Source organism: Manis javanica, chromosome 2, assembly GCF_040802235.1.
Source record: "Manis javanica isolate MJ-LG chromosome 2, MJ_LKY, whole genome shotgun sequence".
NCBI classification, from domain to species: Eukaryota; Metazoa; Chordata; class Mammalia; order Pholidota; family Manidae; genus Manis; species Manis javanica.
Genome location: NC_133157.1, coordinates 133877564 through 133898905, shown reverse-complemented (window position 1 = coordinate 133898905; position 21342 = coordinate 133877564). Strand labels below are relative to the sequence as shown.

Sequence of the window (21342 nt, the reverse complement as noted above, 5' to 3'; positions counted from 1 at the left end):
TCTCAAATCAAAATCACCCATCTGATAAGAATTACATGCAGAATGTAGAAAATCTACAAACACACACACACACATGAAGCACCACCCCTCCCAAATCAAATCTCAATTTTAAGCAAACCAATAACAAAGTGGTAGGGAGGGTATGTGAACGGACATTTCAGCAAAGAAGATAAAAGGAGGGCAAAAAGCACAAGGAAAGATTTTGTGACGTCATCAGACGTGGAATTAAGGAAACTGAAGTAGGAATTAAAACCTGAATGGAAATGACCATGTGAGCCACGGTCTACCAAGAACATGAAGTGCTGGGGCTCCCATCCCTGGGGCAGCACCACCTGGAAACTTGTGGCCAGTTTCACAAGTCAAGGCACCCCTACCATACCACCCAGACACCCCACTCCCAGCTACAAACCCAAGAAATGGAAGCATTCATCCAGAGACTTTTCCACAACTGTTCACAGCAACTTATTCGAAGTAGTCAAGAACTGACAAGAGCCTAGACATCTTCCAACAGGATGGAGTTCACCAGTGTAGAGCACTGACTCAGTGGATGGGGTCAGCAGCAGAACAACAGTGCTATGTCAGAGACACCAGACCAAGAGAAGTGGTACTGCATGACTGGTCCCATTTACACTCAGGTTTTAGAAAATGCAAACTCGTCTACAGAGACAAAAAGCTGATGAGTGCTTGCCTGGGCAGGAGGACACTCTGGGGGGTGATGGAAATGTTCATTATCTTGGTCATGGTAGTTCTCTGCGTGTACAAACATGTCGGAACTTACACTAATACCATGTTCGAGTTAAGGTATACAAATGCTACCTCAATAAAGCTGTAAAAACAATCAAAGCAAAGACAGGCACTGGCAGAAACCCTCTGTGCCTCTCCTCCCGCTCCCCTGGTCCTTCCTGTGCCCACCCTCCCTGTAAACTCCACCAAGTCAGGAATCTCAGTCCTTACCCCTTGAATCTGTAAAAACAGTTCTCGGTTCTACATGTACCTGGACTTTATATACATGGCATCATATTGTGTGTATTTGAAGTATGCTTTAATATTCAATATTATGACTATAAATTGAGTCTTATTGAAAAATGCAGGCCTATTTCATTTAAGTTGCTCAAGGAGTCACTGTATGGCTATATCACAATGAATTTATTCACATTTTGGTGACAAGTACTTTAGTGGGTTTTTTTAATTAGCAATTTCAGTTGTATTGAGTATAAAAACAAATATGTGAATCAGATATAGTGCATGCACTGTATGTATGTTATGACAAAAAATAGGTCAAAAATGTAATTAATACAATTCAACACTAGAGTTTCAGTGATGTACTAAGAAATATTCCAATTAAACTAAAACTTCATCAAATGTCCACTGTGTGTCTGAGTCCCTTTAGGCATTTTGGGAATGGGGATAAGATCTTTGTTCAGAGGCTTATTTATTTATGTAGCTCTTCAAAACTACAGCTACTACAATAATACACTATACTCTGTTGACATAGAGTATTACAAATACACATTCATTTGTCCAAAACTAAGTGAAAAGAAACAATTAAGCACTAATGAGCTAAATACAAATGGAGAGAAGGCAACATTACAACTCAAGAGCCCCCACAAATACAGTCCTGGAAAAGGGAAGGTCAGCTGTGGTGGAGAGGGAAGGCCATGGATAGAAATGGCAACTTTAATTAACTATGCAGGGCAAGTAAACATGTCTGTGAATCAGATATAGTCTGCATCAATGACCCCTACACAAGCAAGCAAACTGGGAGATTATCCTCAGTGGGGCAGCTACATTTCCAAGGGATGCCAAAAAGGAATGATTAAATCTGGGATTCCTAACAATAGCCGCAGACTTAACAGAGTAAAGTGTTTAAGGTTAAGAAGGCATCTAACCTTTTTAACTGGGTCAGATGAAACTAAACAGCTACATAAAAACAGGTTTCTGTTATAAATGGACTGCAAAAAAACAAAGTAGCATTGGAAAACATAACACTGTTTCAGGAAATGGTATAATTTTCAGAATTCAAACTTGGATTATGTCTGCTGGTTTCTTCATTATTTGTTTTAATAGTTCAATGAACTTAGGATATTTGCCAAGGAACTGAAAATAGAAAACATTTATCTGTGAACAGAAAATCCAACCAAGTTCTAAGGTTAAGATGTTCATCTTTTTCTACTACTGTTGTCACATGCACAGAAGAAAACACCTCCACCGACTCTCAGCACTACAGCTAAGCAGCAGAGGATATGCAAACACTTCTGCATCAGTGTCCATGACAGGAAGCCCCAGCAGGGACACAGAGGAATGGGGCTTTAATTCAGGCATGAAAAACAGAGCATCATTTAGAAGTATTTGGGAGTGGGACATAATGCACACTGTTCTTTGTGAAGGCCACAGAGCAGTTCTGAGGAGGTAGACTATAGAAATAATTCACCAGGTATTGCAGTCCTATTATAAAAAGTGAACTTATAATTCAAAGCAATCCCATTTTTTAAAAAATCTAATATATCATACATTTAATATAAAACTAATCCTCACTGAGACCATCTGTGTAAAAGCAAAGAACAAGGGTGTTACAAGAACACAAGGAGCCCTGACCATGGTGATGGCTTCACTGATGTAGATACATTCAAACTGATCCACCTGTACACTGTAAATACACACAGCTCACTCACTACATGACAATTATACTTCACTGAAGTAGTTCAGGAAAAAAAACCTGGTTAGTTTGTAGAAGATTCAATCTGCAAAGCAAGGCAGGACAAAAGCAAACTACCGTAAAAATACTTTTAGAATTTACATTTCCCGAATCCCTAAGGGTCTCTGGTATAACACCTAAACCTTCCTTTGATGTTGCCAAATGTCTAAGAAACAACCTCATTCACAATACCCTTTTAAGGGAAAACCTCAGTATTTCACCAAAACTTCATCAGGAAGTTGACGTCTCAAAGAAAGGTCTTTCGTGGCTAGAATGCTAATTAAAATGTATTCTACTTTACCCCAACTATTGTTATTTATTTATTTTTCGGCATGTAACAGAGGCCTTTAATCTGTTAGCCTTCTCTACTTCCACCCCTACAACCTGGGCACATCAGTGGTTGTCAGCTAAGGAGCTCGTCAAAGCCAGCACCAAACGTGGTGCTGGTCAGAAAGTCCTGGAAGGTGAAGGAAGACCCCATTTGCTGTCAAACACCTGAGCACGACTGGCTGTGGATTTGAAGGCTCACTTGGGCATCCAGACGGTGTGATTGCCCAACTGCCTTCTACTTACACCGCAGCACGTCGACAATCAAGTCCACATCAGTGCTGAGCTTCTTGATGTGGTCCAGGTTAGCCACTGTGGTGATTGGCACATACTGATCGCTGTCCATCTGTGATATCAGGTACATGTCACTAGCAAGGTTCTCCCTACAGAATGAAGACAGCTGCTTTCAATTGATACTGCTTTGAAAGGAAGCTTCAAATGAGGTTTGAGTGTGGACGTGTCACTTCAGAATTAGATGTGAGTTCAGATCCCATGTGTTCTCTGTCATCTCTATGACCATAGGTGAATTGTTTTTCAAAGACATAAGGGGGAGAGAGAGCAAAAGTACCTGCATAGGGCACAGTACACAATCACTATTAATAAGCAAGTGAATCTTCAGAAACGTATTTACAGTTTATCTTTGTTCTAAAAAAGTGTTTGAGTGGCTTATTGAAAATACAAACATGATTTTTTAAAGTAAGGGAATTCAGCTGAAGGTAAGAAAACTAAGCAAAAGCCAGGAAAGGTTGTTGCCCAAAGTGATTGCTGTTCAGTCTGGAACACTTGCAAGACAAGCTGCAAATCCAACTCTGTCTTCCTTACACTTTCTGAGAGCCAGAATTAAAAAGAAGGCAGTCATCAATAACATGACCCAGAGGGCCACTCCAGGCAAGCTACAGATAATGAACCAGTGGTTTGGGTAAAGGTGGGTGAATTCCTGGTGCCTAAGTTTAGGCTCCTGAGGAGTGTCTCCACTGAGTTTTCATAAAGAGAACAACATGCTTGGGAACATCTCAGTACCAACACAATAAACTCTGGGTCTCACTGTCCCACAACAAAGGTGGGTGGCAATCTCAAGCTCAGGGAGACTTGATTTGCAGAGGGAAACACAGCTCTGTCCTATCATCTGGCAGACACAGGGATCCTGGCCATGTTGAGGGCAAAGAGGGGCTGCTGGTGTGGGTGCAGACAAGGCTTTTCAACTTCTGCAGCAGCTCTGTCCCCTGAATTTATGTCGTCATGCAGCATATGCGGCTCCCTGACCTGTGAACACCAAGACCCAGCGCACAGCCCCTCGCCTCTCCCTCAGGCAGCCTGACTGTTCCCAAAGGGGCCTGCATCAGGCCCTTGGGAGGCATGAAGGCAGGCCCAGAGAAACACCTGGGAAGTGACTACTAATGACAGAAAACTTTATACATGACCAATCAGCTGTCTTCATACTCAAAGAAAATTACATTTAATCCAATCCCATCTTGTAGGCCCAGCTCTGCCATTTCAACTTTAAAGGTTCTACTCTCTTTTTGAAAGGTATTTTTCACGGGAAAAAAACCTAAACATATGAGTGCTACATAAATAAAACAATTCGCTACTGCAGCATTTGGCCTATTTTGACAACTAATACAGGAAATCTGTACTCAAACTTCTTAGTGTGCTAAGGAGTGTCTCTCTGATCTCATAAGCATGGGGCAGGGCCCAGGAATCTGAACTTCAGAAAGCAACCCAGAAAATAACCATCAGGATGGACTTGTGGACAGCTGGGGGATTATGTTCAGTTCTCTGACATGGCAAAGGCTCTCCCTCCTCAATATTCTAGATTTCCAATTAACAGATGTACACAGACACAGATATGAATAGATGCACACCCTTCCTATGTAAGGTGTCACATTTGTATGTAATAGCCAGTGAGGACAACCTTCGATATTAGGTTCCAGAAAAAGCCCTACAGTCTTTACCTGGACAAGCAGAACTCCAGAGTTTTTTTAAGTACTTCTCGGGGGTCTTCCTGGCTTTCTGGTTGAGACTCATTTCCACCTACAAAAAAATAATTATCAACTCAGGAAGAATGGCTTAAAATTTATCAATCAGATGATTCAGTAAAGCAATTCTAACAATTTATCAACATATGTATTAATTCATTTACATACTGTACAGAGAACATAAAAATGCTAGTTTACTACTGTAACAAGGAAACAACAGGCAAAAGACAAAAAATAATCTCTATCCCCATTAAACACAAACAACAGTTTAAAAAATACTCAGGGATAAGATTTATTAGCTAAGTTTATAGCAGGTATTTCTCATGCAAAGTATGAGCTTAGTTAATGCCTTGTCTCAGTTCAAAAAGGATATGCAGACAAGAAAACAGACACCACAATAATAACAGAATATAAAGGAGAGGATCAAAGTAAGAGGAAGATAAATATAGGCCAAAAATTGAGGTTGAAAGTCATGGACACATAGGCCATCAGGGTTGTGCAGAATCCACACTACAACCTTTAAGTCTCCAGGTGGCCAGAATTACAAGTGAGAAACTGCTGAGTTAGAGATTCTGCCAGAGACTACTAAGCAAGCAGATCCTCAGGAAGAAACAAGCTGGCACTAGACTCCCAAGATACTGACGTCACAGTGGACATTCAAATATTTGAAATAGTCCTTGAAGCCAGTCTGATTTCATGCCTTTATTCAGACAGGCATCTCCTGATCACACATTTAAATGCACACCCACGCCGCAGGTTTCTCCTGTGTGCCAAGCACTGCTGTACTGCCATTCATTCAGCCTAAATAAGGCAAACTGGGAGGGGAAATCCATACTTATATAGGTAGATGGATAGATGCTGTCAGGTAGGCTCAAGACACAAAGGAGAGTACCACCCACGTCCCATGCTGCTCGAGACCGTCAGGAGGCAAGGAGCAGAGCTCTGATGGAATGGCTGCCCTGAGTCTGTGAAAAGTGCATTCCAAGCAGGGGGCTGCAAGCACATGGGCCTGGGTTGGGGGAGGAGTTCAGCAAGCCTGGGAGAGCTGATGGGCAACTCAGTAAGAAATGAGGCCACAGGTGGGAAGCATAGGAGCCACATCCTGTGGGCCATGCAGGCGCTATAGTGAAGACATGAGATTTCTGACCTAATATGATAGGAAACCACTGTGCATCTGAAGAGAGTGCTCTGCTTGTGTGGGAGACTGCTGGTGAAGGTACAGTGAGGAGCAGGAAGTCCAGGGAGGCCCATGCAATCTTCAAGGATAAACTAATATTTTGGACTCTTCAGGGTTAGGGTGAGGCACACCCAAATTGTTGGACAACTGGGCCCTGGACACTCCAACCTCCCTGAGGACGCAGCCATGGAGGCAGGATATGGAACTGTTGGGAATTACAATGTGCCTCAGTTGGGCAGCACCACATCACTGCAGGCCTGGACAAACACACAGGATGGGGCTCGAGGGTGTTTCATTTAATACAAGAGGATATAGCAACATGGAGAAAGTCCTTCCAGCCCATAAAGGGCACGGGGAGCAAGGGCCTTGAGAATACAAAAGTACAGTCCCAGCAGAAGACTGCAAGGTCAGTGCCAGGGTGCAGAGGTGCCTCCGACGGATCATCTCCATGGTGAAGAAGACAGGAGCTCATCTGCTTCCAGGCAGGATGGACCACAGAGCCAGACTGACCTTCCCTTGAAAATGGCCAGCAAAACTAAGTAGAGGGGCAGGAACGTCAGCAAGGGGGCAGGACAGGAGGTCCCCACTCGTGTCCCCTCAGCAACAACTGGGCACCCATCCTCAGACAGAAGTGGGAGCTATGGGGTCCAGATGAGAGCTGGGAAACCCTGCTGTGTTCCAAGACCGAGAGCAGTTTTGAGAAGGCAGGCCCACTGTCAGCAGGCAGTGCACTCACCACAGAAGACCCCGCTATAGCATCATCTGGCAAGGGGCCTGGCATGACCCTTGAAGTGGCCCCTTGAAACACAGTCCATGAGAAGTCCTGTTGGCCAGACCCCTGCTGGAAGATGCCCCGTTATCTCCTTCTGGAGACAGGCCAGCCAACCTTGCTGTGACAGTAGGTCCAGAAACAGACTTATGACAGATCTGTGGGCTGCAGGCCCACCCATCTGTGCTGCCAATCCACTAACAATTCTGCCCATCCAGAAAGCCTCTAGGAGACATGCCCAACCATGTCCCCAGAGTGCCAAGGGACAGACAAGATCCATGTCTGGCTAACAGTTTTACAACCCAGGTCATATGTAGCTTCATGACCAGGTCCAACCCAGGACTGTGACTCCAGAGGTAATCCAACAGGAAAAAACCTTCACCTGTCAAAACAAGTCTGTAAAAATAGGAAGAAGTATTTGTTCCTTCAAATGTAGGCACCAAAGCAAGGATACAATAATCAGGCAAATACGACACTACCAAAGGAAATAAACTGACCCAAAAGAAACAGAGCCCTGCAGTGACCTGACAAGAGAATCCCAATCACCTTAAACTCTATGAAATTTAAGACAGACAGACAGCTATACAAAATCAGGAAACAGCATACAAATGAAATGAGGAGGTTAATAAAGAAAAACCTTAAAAAAGAACCAAAAAGAACCCTGGGGCTGAACTAACACAAAACTGAGACCTCAGCACCACTATCAAGGTGGGGAAGAGTCCGCCAACTTAAGAGACAGTCACAGGAAACTAGCAGTTAAGAGAAGCAGAAAGGGAAGGAGGAGAGAGTGAAAAATGCCAACATGAATTACATGATAGTACCAGCTGCATTTCCATACACAGTGACAACTTGGCTGGAAGAGATTAGGAAAACAATTCCAGTGAACCTGCACCACAAAGCATAAAATACCTGCAGATAACTTCCACCAAAGAACTGAAGACTACAAAACAGTGAAAGAAACTGAAGATGACAAAAATAAATGGAAAGATACCCTCTATTCTTGGAAGAATTAATGTACTGAAAATCACCATACTACCTAAAGTGAGCTACAGAGTCATGTAACCCCTATCAAACTCCAATGGCATTTTTCATAGAAACAGAACAATACTAAATTCGTATGGAACCACAAACACCCTGAAAAGCAAAGCAATCTTGAGAAAGCAGCACAAAGCTGGGGGTATCAAGGTCCCTGCTTTCAAACCACAATACAAAGCTGTGGTAATAAAAGCAGTATGGTATTAGCATAAAAGCAAACACATAGACCAATGGAATATAACAGAGAGCCCAGAAATAAACCCCCCTACACACAGCCTTCAAGAAGGCTGCCAAGAACACACAATGGGGAAATGACAGTCTCTTCAATAAATGGTGTTGGGAAAACTAGACAGCCACATGCAAGAGAATGCAACTGGCAATTTGTAATACACTATACACAAAAATCAACTCAAAATGGACTAAAGACTTAAACATAAGACCTGAAACTGTAAAACTCATAGAAAAAAATGTAGGAAAAAAGTTCCTTGACATTGATCTTGGTAACAGTTTTTTGGATCTGACACTGAAAGCACAGGCAAGAGAAGCAAAAACAAGCTAATGAGGCTACAGCCAACTAGTGAGCTTTTGTACAGCAATGGACCACTGGGCAAGATCAAAGCAACCCACAGAACGGGGGAAAATATTCGCAGACTATGTATCTGTTAAGGGCTTAGTATCCAAAATGTGTAAGGGACTCATTCAAACTAAACAGCAGAAAAACCAATCAACAAAAAAACCCAATTAAAAAATGAGCAAAGGACCTGAACAGACATATTTCCAAAGATACAGATGTCCAACAGGTAAATGAAAAGGTGCTCAACGTGACCAGTCATCAGGGAAATGCAGATCAAAACCATAATGACACCTCACCCTAGTCATGATGGCCACCATCCAAAAGACAAGAAACAAGTACTGGAGAGGATGTGGGGAAAAGGGAGCCCTTCTACACTACAGGTGGGGGATGCAAACTGGTGCAGCCTCCATGGACAGCAGTTTGGAGCTTCCTCAAAAAACTAAAAATAGAAATACCATTATGATCCAGCAATCCCACTACTAGGCATATAACCAAAGGAAATGAAATCAGCACCTCAAAGAGATACCTGCACCCCCATGTTCCCTGAAGTATTCCTCACAGTAGCCAAGACATGGAAACAACCTGTCTGTCAATGGATGAGTGGACAAAGATGTGGTACATACACAGTCACACATGTATGCACAGTGGAATATTATTCAGCTCTAAGAAAGAAGGAAATCCTGCCATGTGTGACAATATGGAGGGGCCTGGAGATTATTCTAAGTGAAGTAAGTTAGAGGAAGAAAAAATCTACATGATTTCCCTTACATGTGAATCCAAATAAGTCAGAATTCTTAAACCAGATGGTACAACCATGGTTATGGGGTGGCGGGGACAGGGAGACGTTGGTCTCAGGGCATTAGCTTCCAGTTTCAAGATGAATGCATCTGGCGGTCTCATGTCCAGTGTGGTGATTACAGAAAACAACACTGGGTTATTTGACTGAAATTTGCTAAAACAGCAGATCTTAAGTGTTCATAGCATAACAACAAAAGGTACCACCTATATGAGGTGGTGGGCAAGTTAATCAGCTTTACTGTGGAGACCACTTCACAGCACATGTGTAATATCAAACCACTATGTTGTATACCTTAAGTATATTCACCCTGTGCACCTCTATAAAGCTAGAAAATGCTGTCTCCTCCCCCATCGTCTTCCTTTCCATTGTGTTCATACTTTTAAGAGTATATACATCACCAGCTTCACTATTAACTGTCAGTGTCTGTCCACAGGATGCAATTTATACTTACTTGTGTATCCCAAGTAAATGTGGCTCACCGTGGGCTTTGAAAAAATATTTTTTGAATGGGAAAAAAAAAAGACCTAACCAAATAGAATAAAAGAAACAAGTTTTCCAGATGTAGGATACTGGTTCCTGAGATAGGACACAGGTGACTGTCCTAGCTAGGCCTGAGGTCAAGAAATAGGAAGCCAGGTGGGACCTAGAGGGAATCTCAGCAGGAAACAAAGAGGTGCCAAGACAGGGCACAAAGAAGGGCACAGGCAGGGCCCCCATCAAGCATGCAGCCATGTGACAGAAGGGGGGTACTCCCTGAGGCTGGGCAGAGGCCCTGGAAGGATGTGAGTAGCATGTGTGTCTCTCACAGAGCTGGAGAGCTGGAGGCAGTGCCCATCCCATCAGCTGGACTGGAGCCCTTGAGCTCACGGAGCACTGGCTGCCCAGCTGAGAAAATTCCCAGATCAAACACTGTTCCACTCATAAAATAGGATATGAAATGACCAAATCATTTCCAAGGGACTTTGCTATATCCTGGAACAATAATCAAAGTACTTAAGCAGCTACAAAAATATTGAGTTCTCAATAAAGACAAATTCAATCCAACCAAAAATTACCATTAATGTAAAAAAGCAGGAAAATATGACCCATTAGTCCACAGAAACCTATCTAGAACAGACACAGATGTTAACATTCAGTGACAGAGACAGTATAATGGTTATCCTGATTGCATTCCACAGGCTTAAAAGGTTATACATGAAAAATATTTTTAAAAGACCCAAAGGGAACTTCTACAGATGAAAACAACCATGTTTGATATTAAAAATACACTTCATAGAATTATCAACATATTAGACAACGTTGAAGGCTAATGAACTTGGAGATATAACAGAAATTTTCCAAACTGAAACACAGAAATAAGAATTCCTTAAAAGGGCAGGGGGTCAGTGAGCTGTGGGGCAACCTCAATGGGCTTAATATAGGCATAACTGGAGATCTTGAAGGAGAAGAAATGGCCAGGGGAAGGGGGCATTTGAAGAACTATAGCCAAAGTTTTCCCAAGTCTGATTAAAACATTTATAAATCACAGATCCAAGAAGTTCACTGAACACCAAGTGCAAGAAACATGAGGATTACCTTAAGATACATCACTGTCAAAACGCTCAAAACCACTGATAAAAAGAAAATCTTAAAAGTAAGCAAGATAAAAAAAAAATGACATACTACATAGGAATAGAACAAAATTAAAGATGACATCAGATTAATTATCAGAAATACTGCAGTGAAGAATACATAAGGCTGACCAAAAAACCCCTCAAACCCTGACAACCTAGAATTCTATACCAAGCAAAAATGAAAAATATATAAAAACTGAAACAGTTCATCACAGTATATCTGTACAAGAAACATTCAGAGATGCTCTTTAGGTGGAAGCAAAAGATGCCAGAAGGAAGTCGGGATCGACACACAGGAATAAAGGGCACCAAACTGCAAAGTACATAGATATGTATGAAGCTTTGCTTCAAATACCACTTTCCTTGGAGAAATAGCTGATTCCAGGACTGAGGCAGAGAGAAAAAAAGCACACACACACCAAACACTGACAGGGCATGTCTAGTGGGGCCAGCTGGAAGAGCTCCCGAAGGCCAGAGATACGACGTCTGAGTTAAGCAGCACTGGGTCACAGCCCAAGGTATAAAATGAACAGTCACAAGTACATACTGTATGGACCAATGGTCGAATAAAAAAAATAAACGAGGGAGAAAAGACAGATGCAAGTAATTTATGGATCCTCTGCCCTCATGACGGAGGCACTCTTTAAGCGCAGGTTGGGCACAGTGACTACCTTCCAAAGAGTAAACAGAGAAAGAGTAACTTTACAGTTGAGAAACTAATAAACCTGCTTTAGCCATGTGACCAAGGCCAACATCAACAATGACACCATGTACCCTTCATGTGATACCATGACAATGACTCTTGATTTCTGTGGCCTTCCTGCCCCCACATCTGTATACTAGTATCACAAGGAGAAAAACATCAAACTCCAACAAAAGAACACCCTACAAGATAACTGGTCAGTCCTCTTCAAAACCACCAAGGTCCTCAAAAATCAGTGAAGTCTCAGAAATGGTGTTAGCCAAGGGGACCCTCAGGAGATATGATTATAAAAGTAACATAGTGCCCTGGGACAGAAAAGGACATGAGGTAAGTTGTACCAATATTGCTTAGTAATTGTAGCAAATGTATCACTATGTGAGATGTTAAGAACAGGAAGAAACTGGACATCTGGTCTATGGGAACTCTACTCAAGTTCTCAATTCTTCCATAAATCTACAATGATTCTCAAACAAATAGCAAGGTTAAGAGGCTCAAACCTCACTGTAACAATTACTATAGTAAATATTAATGCTCCAAATATCTGAATTAAAGGCAGAGATCACAGGATTTTATTTTTTTAAAAGGCAAGACTCAACAGTTATGGTATCTATAAGAAAGGTACATTATTAAATATAAAGACACAAATAGTTCAGAAGTGAAAGGATGGAAGAAGATAGGTCATGCTAACAGTAGTCAAAAGAAAACTGAAGTGACTATGTCAGAGTAAATTCAGAGCAAAAAAAATTGCCAGAGATAAAGAAGGTCATTTCACAATGAGAGGAGTCAACTAATCAAGAAAGAGGCCCTAACAATCTTAAAACAGAACCCCACAATACATTAAGTGAAAACTGACAGAACTAAAAGGAAAACAAGATAAATAAAAAAAGTTGATAGAACACCTCTTAATAACTGACAGAACAAGTAGGCAGAAACCAGAAAGACTATGACAGACTTAAAACTATCATTCAACAAGACCCAGCTGATATTTATAGAACACCTGCATAGCAATAGAAAAATGCACTTTTCTCAAGTGCTAGGAAACATTTACTCAAATGGCCACAATCCAAGTCTTGGCAAATTTAAAGGCATTCAAGTCTCACAAAGCATTTCCCTTGACCACAATGAGGTTAAATAGAATTAGATCAAAGAATGTTACCTGGACTATATGGGCCCCAAATATATGGATACTAAATAACAGACTTCTAAATTGCCCATGAACCAAAGAAGAAAAAAAGGAAATTAGAAAGAATTTTGAACTGAACTTTAAAAGCAAAACACATGCAACAACCTATCAGAATCTGCAAGACTGTGATAAACCAGTACTTGGGAAAAATTTATGGAACTAAATTGCTACATCAGAAAAGAAAAAATGCCTCACACCAATGAACTAGAAAAATGACAAATTAAACCTAAAGTAATTAGAAGAAAGTATATTATAAAGATCAGATGAAAACTGCTGGAACAGGTAAGAACACTCATTGGAACCAAATACTGGTTCTTCTTGAAGATCAACAAAAATGACAAACCTCTATCCAGACTGATTAGGGAAACAAACAAAAAAACAAAACAAAAGAGAAGCCAGGAACAGGAATAAGTGCTGTAACATGACCACATATTCTACAGATATTAAAGCATAAGTAGCAGGTTAGGGGCAAGTCTATGCAGTAACCATGACAAGTTAGATGAAATGGACCAAATCTTTGTAAGACACAGGTAACCAAAGCGCTCTCAAGAAGGAACAGGGAAACTGAGTAGCCCTCTATTTTAAAAAACACTGTAGGAAAAACTTTCTCTGAAACAAGATTTAAGGCCCAAATGGCTCCACTTCTTTATTTAAGGAAAAAATTAATTCTTCCAAAAAAAAAAAATGGACAGGAAGGAATATATCAAAAAGAAAACTACAGATCAGTATCCATCCCATGAACACAGGTGTAAAAATTCTAAGCAAAGTTTGTCAAAAATGTTATTATATCATGATGTGGGGGTGAAACTTGTTCCAAGAATGTAAGGCTGGTTAAATATTTTTTTAAAAAATCAATGTAATTCATCTTAACACACTAAAACAGAAAAAAATGACTATCGCCATAGATGGAGAAAAAACATGAAAAATTCCAATATCCTTAAAAACCCTCAGCAAATCATAAAAGAAGGGTAACTCATCAACTTGGTAAAGGTCATGTATGTAAAACTACAACTAACATTATAATCAATAGTAAAAGACTGAATGTTTCTCCAGGATCAGTCAGATGCTGGCTTTCCCCACATTGTTCACCTTTGTAATGAGGTGCTATCCAGTGCAATCAGGCAAGATAAAGAAGTAAAAGGGAAAAGACTGGATAGGAAATAAAACTGAATTTATTCCCAGACAGCAGGATTGTCATGATGTAAAAAACCCAGTGGAATCTACAAAAACTCCCTAAAACTTTTAAATGATCTTAACAAGTTTTCAGGGTATGACATCAAAGTCCAAAAATTAATTGTATTTCTATTTACCAGTAACAACCAAATGCAAATTAAAGTTTTAAAAAACACAATAGCATGAAAAATTACAAAATACTTAAGGATAAATTTGATAAAATATGTGAAAGACCAGTACATTTAAAACTAAAAAATACAGCCAAGGCACATTGAGGAAGACCTAAGCAAGGGGAGACACCTGCCTTGCTCTGGAGCACTGCACGGAGGCGCCAATTTTCTCCAACTTATCTGTAGATGCAATGCAATCCAATAAAAATCTCAGCATTTTATAGACACTAACCAGCTCATTGTAACTGGTATGGAAATGAAATTAGAATAGCCAAAAAAAACTCTGAAAAAGAACAAAACTGGAAGGCTAACACTGCCTGTTTGAATTATTTACAGTAATCAAAATGGTACAGTACTGTTGTCAAAACAGACTAACAGATACATGTAAGGAAAGACATGGTCCAGAAATAAGCCCATGTGCTTGGACAGGTGGTTCTGACAGCAGCACAGAGGCGATGGACGAGAGGAAGGTAGATGCTGGAACCGCTGCATGTCCACTTGTGGAAAATGGAACTGTGCTCTGTGCGTCACACCAAACACAACAAGTAGCTAACAATGGAGCAGGGACCCAAAACAATTAAAACTTAAAACTATACAACTTCTGGGAGAAAACCACTGTGACAGTCAATTAAGCAAAAACTTCTTTGGCACAACACCAAAAGCAAAATCCAGAAAAGAAAAAAACTGAAAAATTGGACTGTATCAAAAATTTTTAAGTTCTACTTTTCAAAAGATACTGTTAGGAGAACAAAAATTCAAGCCACAGACTAGGAGAACGTATTTGCAAATTATGTATCCGATCAGGACTTGTGTTCAAAACATATAAAGAACTCTAAAAACTCAAAATAGAACAAACCAGTAAGAAAATGGGTAATAGACTTGAACAGATCCTTCAGCAAGGAAGATACAAGCAAATAAAAAGATGCCTGACACCATTAGTCATTAGGGGAATGCACATGAAAACCACAGTAAGATCCCACTGCCTACCTTTTAGAATGGCTAAAACAGTAAAGCTGAAGGCACCAAGTACTGGGGCCTCTATGGACCAGGGCAAGTCATTTTTTAGACAGCTGAATATATGCCCACCAGATGATCCATTTGTCCCATTCCTACGTATTTACCCACAAGAAATGAAAATGTATCTATATAAAGTCTTGCTTATAAATGTTACAGTAGCTTTATTGCTAATAGCCCCAAACTGAAAATGACCCGAACATTCATGAACAGGCGAAGGGAAAAACACACTATGGTAGAAAATGGAACAGAATACTCATCGGCAGTGAGGAGGAACCATGGATAAACATTATGTGAATGAGTCTCAATGAATGAACTGGTAAGCCAGTACCAGAAGCCTGACAGAGAGAGCTCGTACTCTCAAACTCCATTTACATACAGTTCTAGGAAACTCAAACTAACCCAGCGATAGAAGGCAGACAGGTGGTTGCCTTGGTGGGAGGCGGACAGGGAGGGCACAGGGTGCAGGATATTTCAGGGTGATGGCTGTGTTCATTATCATTGACTGTGATGGTGGTTTTACAGGTGTACACGCATTATAAAACTCAGATAAATCAACGAGAGACAGAGTCAGCAAACAAGTCCTACAGTACACTCAATATTGTGCTTTGAGCAAGAGAAGTAAAACTTAAAGAAAAACTAAGATGACACTTAAAATATGCAATGTTTACTATACATCAGTTTTGCCTCATTAACGGTCTATCCTTGGCCCCCCTGCCACCCCTGTGAACAAAAGGTGAGAGCAGGGTCTAAGGGGAGAACAAAGGTGTCAGAGAGGTTCAGGAAGGCGTGTTCCCTGGGCCACACTGATGTTCAGTGGGCCAATGGGGGAGGCACTTAACAAGGGCTAGCCCCATTGCCAACAGTGAAGACAAGGTCTTCCTGGAGGTCACCCTTTATGCGGAAAAATGAAACAAGTACTTAATGCCACTTATAAGGTGCTGTATACGTCTCGTATGTGACAGATGTTTGGTAATGAGCAGGCAACAGCACCACAAAGGATGGCATGCTTCCTCTAACTCAAGGTCTCCAGATGTGATCAGCTGGGAGACTGATCACCCACTGTGCACCCACTCACCACCATCCCCATGAGCCACTTGCAGGGAGATACTTCTTCCAGTCAAGTTGCCCCATCCAACTGGTAACAATGGAAGTGAAGCCCACCCACTCTTTCAGTCTGGTGGGGTTTTAAAAACATACTGGTCTTTTAGATTAAGGCAGAAACAAAGCTGGAGGTGAGCAATCAGTGTCCCATTACCTACAGGCATTTCTACATCAGCCCACACCCTGGCCACCAAAGGGAACTGCTCTCTTCTCCCTGTTCTTTTTTTTTAATTAAGGTATTATTGATATACACTCTTATGAATGTCTCACATGAAAAACAATGTGGTTACTACATTGATCCATATTATCAAGTCCCCACCCATACCCCATTGCAGTCACTGACCATCAGTGTAGCTCCCTGTTCTTTCTCTTCTCCTGAAAATAGCTTTAAATACCCCTTTCAAAGAACCAAACTTGGGTTTGACTCTTCATTTCAACATTAACATTCCCTCTCTGCAGTTTTACCGACTCTCTCCCCTACAGTCAACCTTCTGCTTCTCCCAATTCATCCAACTTGCCTTTCAGGAACTGTGCAGGTCCTACACTCTGCAGGATGCCTTCCCTGACCAGAACTCACCTCTGTATCCTCACAAGAGCGACGTCAAGGTAGAATCGAAGGAAGCAATGGAAGGCACATTGTTTAGGGAAAGATTTAACAAGCTCAATTTCAAAAAGCAACATTAAGAGCCCATAGTCTGTTTGAAAATGAACTCATAAAATAAATGAAGTCTATGAAAATGAACTCATAGCTTTACCTGTTTCGCCATTCTCAGGCAGAGACTCATACTCTGAGGGGTCCAGAGCCAGAGGGCTTGTGGCTGTCTGGTCTGACTCCTGTAAATCTGACAGTGCCACATGTTCATGACTTTCATCACCATCACCACTGGCATCCAGTCCTGTAATTAGGAATTTTACCCCAAAAGGCAGGATTAGAAGAACTTTCTCTTACAACAACAAAAAAAGGTTATACTTGCAGTTACCTGAATTATTTTAATATGATTGTGAAAAGATCTGCTGGCTCTTAAATATGTCACAAATCATAACACAAAATTTAAGTAGCAATTTCTCCAAGAAGAATTAAAAGGAAACAAAAATCAAGCCTTGAGAGCAAAGCCACTGCTCACCATGTTCTCAAGCACAACTCACCACTGTGGCTGCAGTCTGTGTGATGGCCAGACCTCTCTTCCCAGGCTGTGCTCACACCGCCGTCTGCTGCACTACTTGCCTTCAAATGTAACATGTGAGTTCCCCATACTTTTGCATTAGGGTTTAGCTCAGAAACCCTGGCTGTTGGTACCTAGGAAAAAATTTGATTATGTATATTTGTATCTGAATTCTAACCAAGGGCAGTTTTACTTACTAATTCAGAGTCAACACATCATCAAGCAAGGCTGAGCCTATTATTTACATGTATCTGGGGGTGAATCAGGTATACAAAGTTGATACATTCACCACTCAGTTCTTCAGCTCCTACCAAGTACAAGGCTCTCTGGTAACTGGGAATAAAAGGCAAGGCTCCCAACCTTCATGGAGGAATCAGCACCCTATCAACCTGTAACTTGATGAACACCTGGTGATGCAATCATCCTATTTGTTCTAGACAACCCCATACAACTTTCAGATTTACAAACCTGAATAGAATGTAGATAAAATTCTAAAATAAACCTCAAACACTCATATGAACAAAGTACTCATATGAATCAAAGTTCCACAGGATAACCAAGGTTTTCTTCCAGGCCTATCACCAGGCAGTGCTCATCCCCAAGCAGGTAGGCTGGCCTCCCTGCTGCTCTGAGAGTGCCGAGCATTTCTGCCCTTAGTGCTCTGAGTGTCCAGGACATGCTCTAGATGTCCACACAGCTCGTGCCTCCACCTCTGGTGTAGATTTCCCAGTACACCTTATCAAACCCGCAGTCACCCTTAATTTTTCCTCTCTTAAGAGCCTTCAGTAACTCCACAAAGCTAAAGGAAGCTCGTGTCCCAGGAACAGCTACTTCCCAGACTAGTTCCAGTTCTGCTGCCACAATCTCAGCAAACCCAGCCAAATTATTTGCCTTTTCCAAGTTTACAAGTCTGGACATCACTGTGCATGGAGCAGAGCTTCCTAAGGGAGGAACAAAGGTCTAGGGCCCCAGGAGCCCTCAGGCAGTGCCAGGCAGGAGCTCCAAGCTGGAAGCAGCCTCTGTCCCAACCCCAAAGAGGAGTGGGTGTCATCAATGCTACCTCCAAGTGTGGAAAGGGTCAGGAAGCCCTATGATGAGCTATCAAGAAACAAAGGATTAACAATCTTACAAAGATAGATTGAATTCACTGTGGCTGGGGTGATTACAGCTTGCAGTGAAAAACAAAACTATTTCTGAAATTGAGAGTAAAAGCCGATGTGGTTAGAACTACTGCATGTACTTTGCTCACACGTGGCAGGCAAGAGCAATAAACACCATGCCCACAAAACCAGGCACCTAATGCACACCCATATGGAACTGTTTATTTTTTTAGGTATTGGTGCTAGGGCAAAGAGCAGGATCCCCCTTCATTCAAGGCTATATACTCACCAAGCACTGATTCAACTCCCCTTACATGACGCCTAAACCTGTGGGTCATCCTTGGCCTCTGCTTCTGCAGTGTTTGTCTTCTGTCTTTCTCTTCTCTCCATCTCTCCAACAATTACTGCCTAAATGCTCATTAAGTGCCAGGCACAGCGCTAAGAAAACAAGGCCTACTGGTGAACAAAGCTGGCACAAGTCCTGCCTCGTGAGCAAAGAGCTCAATGGAGATGCTCCTAATGGAGACCTCCCTGCCTTCCCTGCCTTCCCCCCACACACAGCTTTCCATCTGGTCCTCTGTCTCTTTAACGCATTGTCTCTTCTCTTTCCTCCTCCAATACATGTATAAACCATCTCTGGCTCAGATCTTCCAGTCTTTCCTGATTGGAGCTGGTTTCTTTCCAACAGACAGTACACGTGGTGCCTTCCCTGCATTAGTGCTATTGCACCCAGAGAATGGTGCCCTCATCTCATGTGCATTCCTAACACCAGCTATTGCTGGACTTATCCATTTTCAGTACCTTTGCAGCACCATGCCATATACAATACACACTCAGTTACAGTGCAGTTCCTAGTACTGGCCCCACAGCCTCCTAAAAACGAGTTATAACACTCTGAGACCCCTGCAGTGCTCGCACTGCTGGACCGTGTTCCCCTCGCCCACAGGCTCTCTGGTATCGCTTCTGTGCACCATTGGGTCACTCCAACCTCGCAGTCCTGAAGTCAGTACAGAGACGCTTGAGAAATCTACTCAAGAGATCAAGGTTTACTGAGGGAGTAACATTTGTGCAGGCTTTATGCCACAGTTGAATAAATCTCTATTCTCACATAATTTACTACCTCCATTCCAGGGCTGGAGGTTTCCTGGGCCACCCAAGGCTGCACAGCCAGGCTGCCATTCCCACAGGACCAGCCTGCTCCTGGCTCACCATGATGCACACCTGGCCCCCTGCTCTTGGGTCCAAGCCAGCTCTGTCTCCTCAACCCTTCTGGATGGGCAGACACCTGCTGAAGCATATTCCCATCTTCCTCATCCTGTTTGGTCCCTGGATGTTTTTTTCAGATAACTTTTAACATGCTGCCTCGTCACATGTTTTAGGGAGGCCTGGGCAGAATCTTCCTCATTCTCCCATAAAAATGATGGTACTGTGTTCTAATATCACAAACAAAACACTGATCAAGAGTTCATTAACTCCTATAATTCATATGAGAAATAACTTACATTAAACATATTTCTTTAAAAATTTGTTTATTCTCTTATGTTCACAAGAAACTCCAACCAATCACTAACTCACATTTTATCTGCTTGACTACCTAAGCGTTATTTTGCACTGAAAATTCATGGCTAAGCAACGGTTATTAAACCCAGAAGTAAGCTGACTTTAACAGATGAATTCTAAAGCAACTTTTATATAAATGACCATTGCTACTCTTTGAAGAGTACAGCATCCCCAAATTCTAAAGGAACTCTACCTCCCACAAAAACTACAAAATAACCTACCGATTCATAAATGTGTGTTTCCTGGCCATTTACTAAGTAGGAACTACGGTAACCAACATCTGGGAAGAGAGGGTGCCAGAAAAATGTGAAGCAGGGGAGACAACAGGGGAATCGCTCAGTTCTGTACTTCAAGCTGGCCCAGACTATGCCTGGATTTGTTCCGAACTACGTTAACAATTCAGAGCAATTCACTGGCTTTATGGCCATGACATCTATCTCCGGCTCTCTACTTTTAAATAACAACTGCTATATGACATTAGTATAAAAAATGTATATCACTTTGACAACTGGAGATGTGAAAAGAACGTACCACCATTGAATGTGGTCTGCAATTAGAAAAGTGCTCGAGCGCCTCTTGTAATGGGAAAGCTGATACAGCACAGTGAACAGGAACCTCACGTAAAGTCCCAAGAGCAGGTGGCAGGCAACCAACGTGCCCCACACTGTTACTAAACCATTTGCTTGAAGGCCCAGTTTTATAGTGTTCTGCACCCACAACTGCTGAAGGATCAAAACTGACTAACTTGAATGTAACTCTTTCTGGTATAACTCTTAAATGTGGGAATGGAAAGCAAACAAAGGAGGTTCATGATGATTCCCTAAATTATAGAATTTAATTTCTTTGTTTATTTCCATATAATAGGTATTAACATTTGAACCACATCTATTTCCTTATTATTATCAATTGTTTTTCTTGCCTGATGCAAGAAATAATAGTAAACTAATACTTAACTATTATCTAACATACAAGAAATTATAAGCACAGGTGAGGCTGTGGAGAAAAGGCAGCCCTCGTGCACTGCTGGTGGGAATGTAACTGGGGCAGCCTTGATGGATGGTAGTATGGAGGCTCCTCAAAAAATTTAAAATATAACAACCACATGACCTAGCAATTCCACTTCTGGATATTTATCTAAAGAAAATGAAAACACTAACTTGAAATGATAAATGCACCCCTATGTTCATTACATTTACAACAACAAAGA

General features: G+C 41.6%; 1 protein-coding gene across 5 annotated transcripts in view; it reads right to left on the bottom strand.

Annotated features, from left to right (window-relative positions):
- LARP4B (La ribonucleoprotein 4B) overlaps positions 1–21342 on the bottom strand; it is a 114776-nt gene that overhangs the window by 37499 nt on the left and 55935 nt on the right. For all 5 annotated transcript variants that reach the window (XM_073229482.1, XM_036993700.2, XM_073229481.1 and 2 more), the window contains 4 exons: positions 17459–17609; positions 17068–17208; positions 4975–5053; positions 3269–3405 (listed from right to left, as the gene is read on the bottom strand). In XM_073229482.1, coding sequence (XP_073085583.1) covers positions 3269–3405; positions 4975–5053; positions 17068–17208; positions 17459–17609 — 508 coding nt within the window. The remainder of the gene's footprint in view (positions 1–3268; positions 3406–4974; positions 5054–17067; positions 17209–17458; positions 17610–21342) is intronic.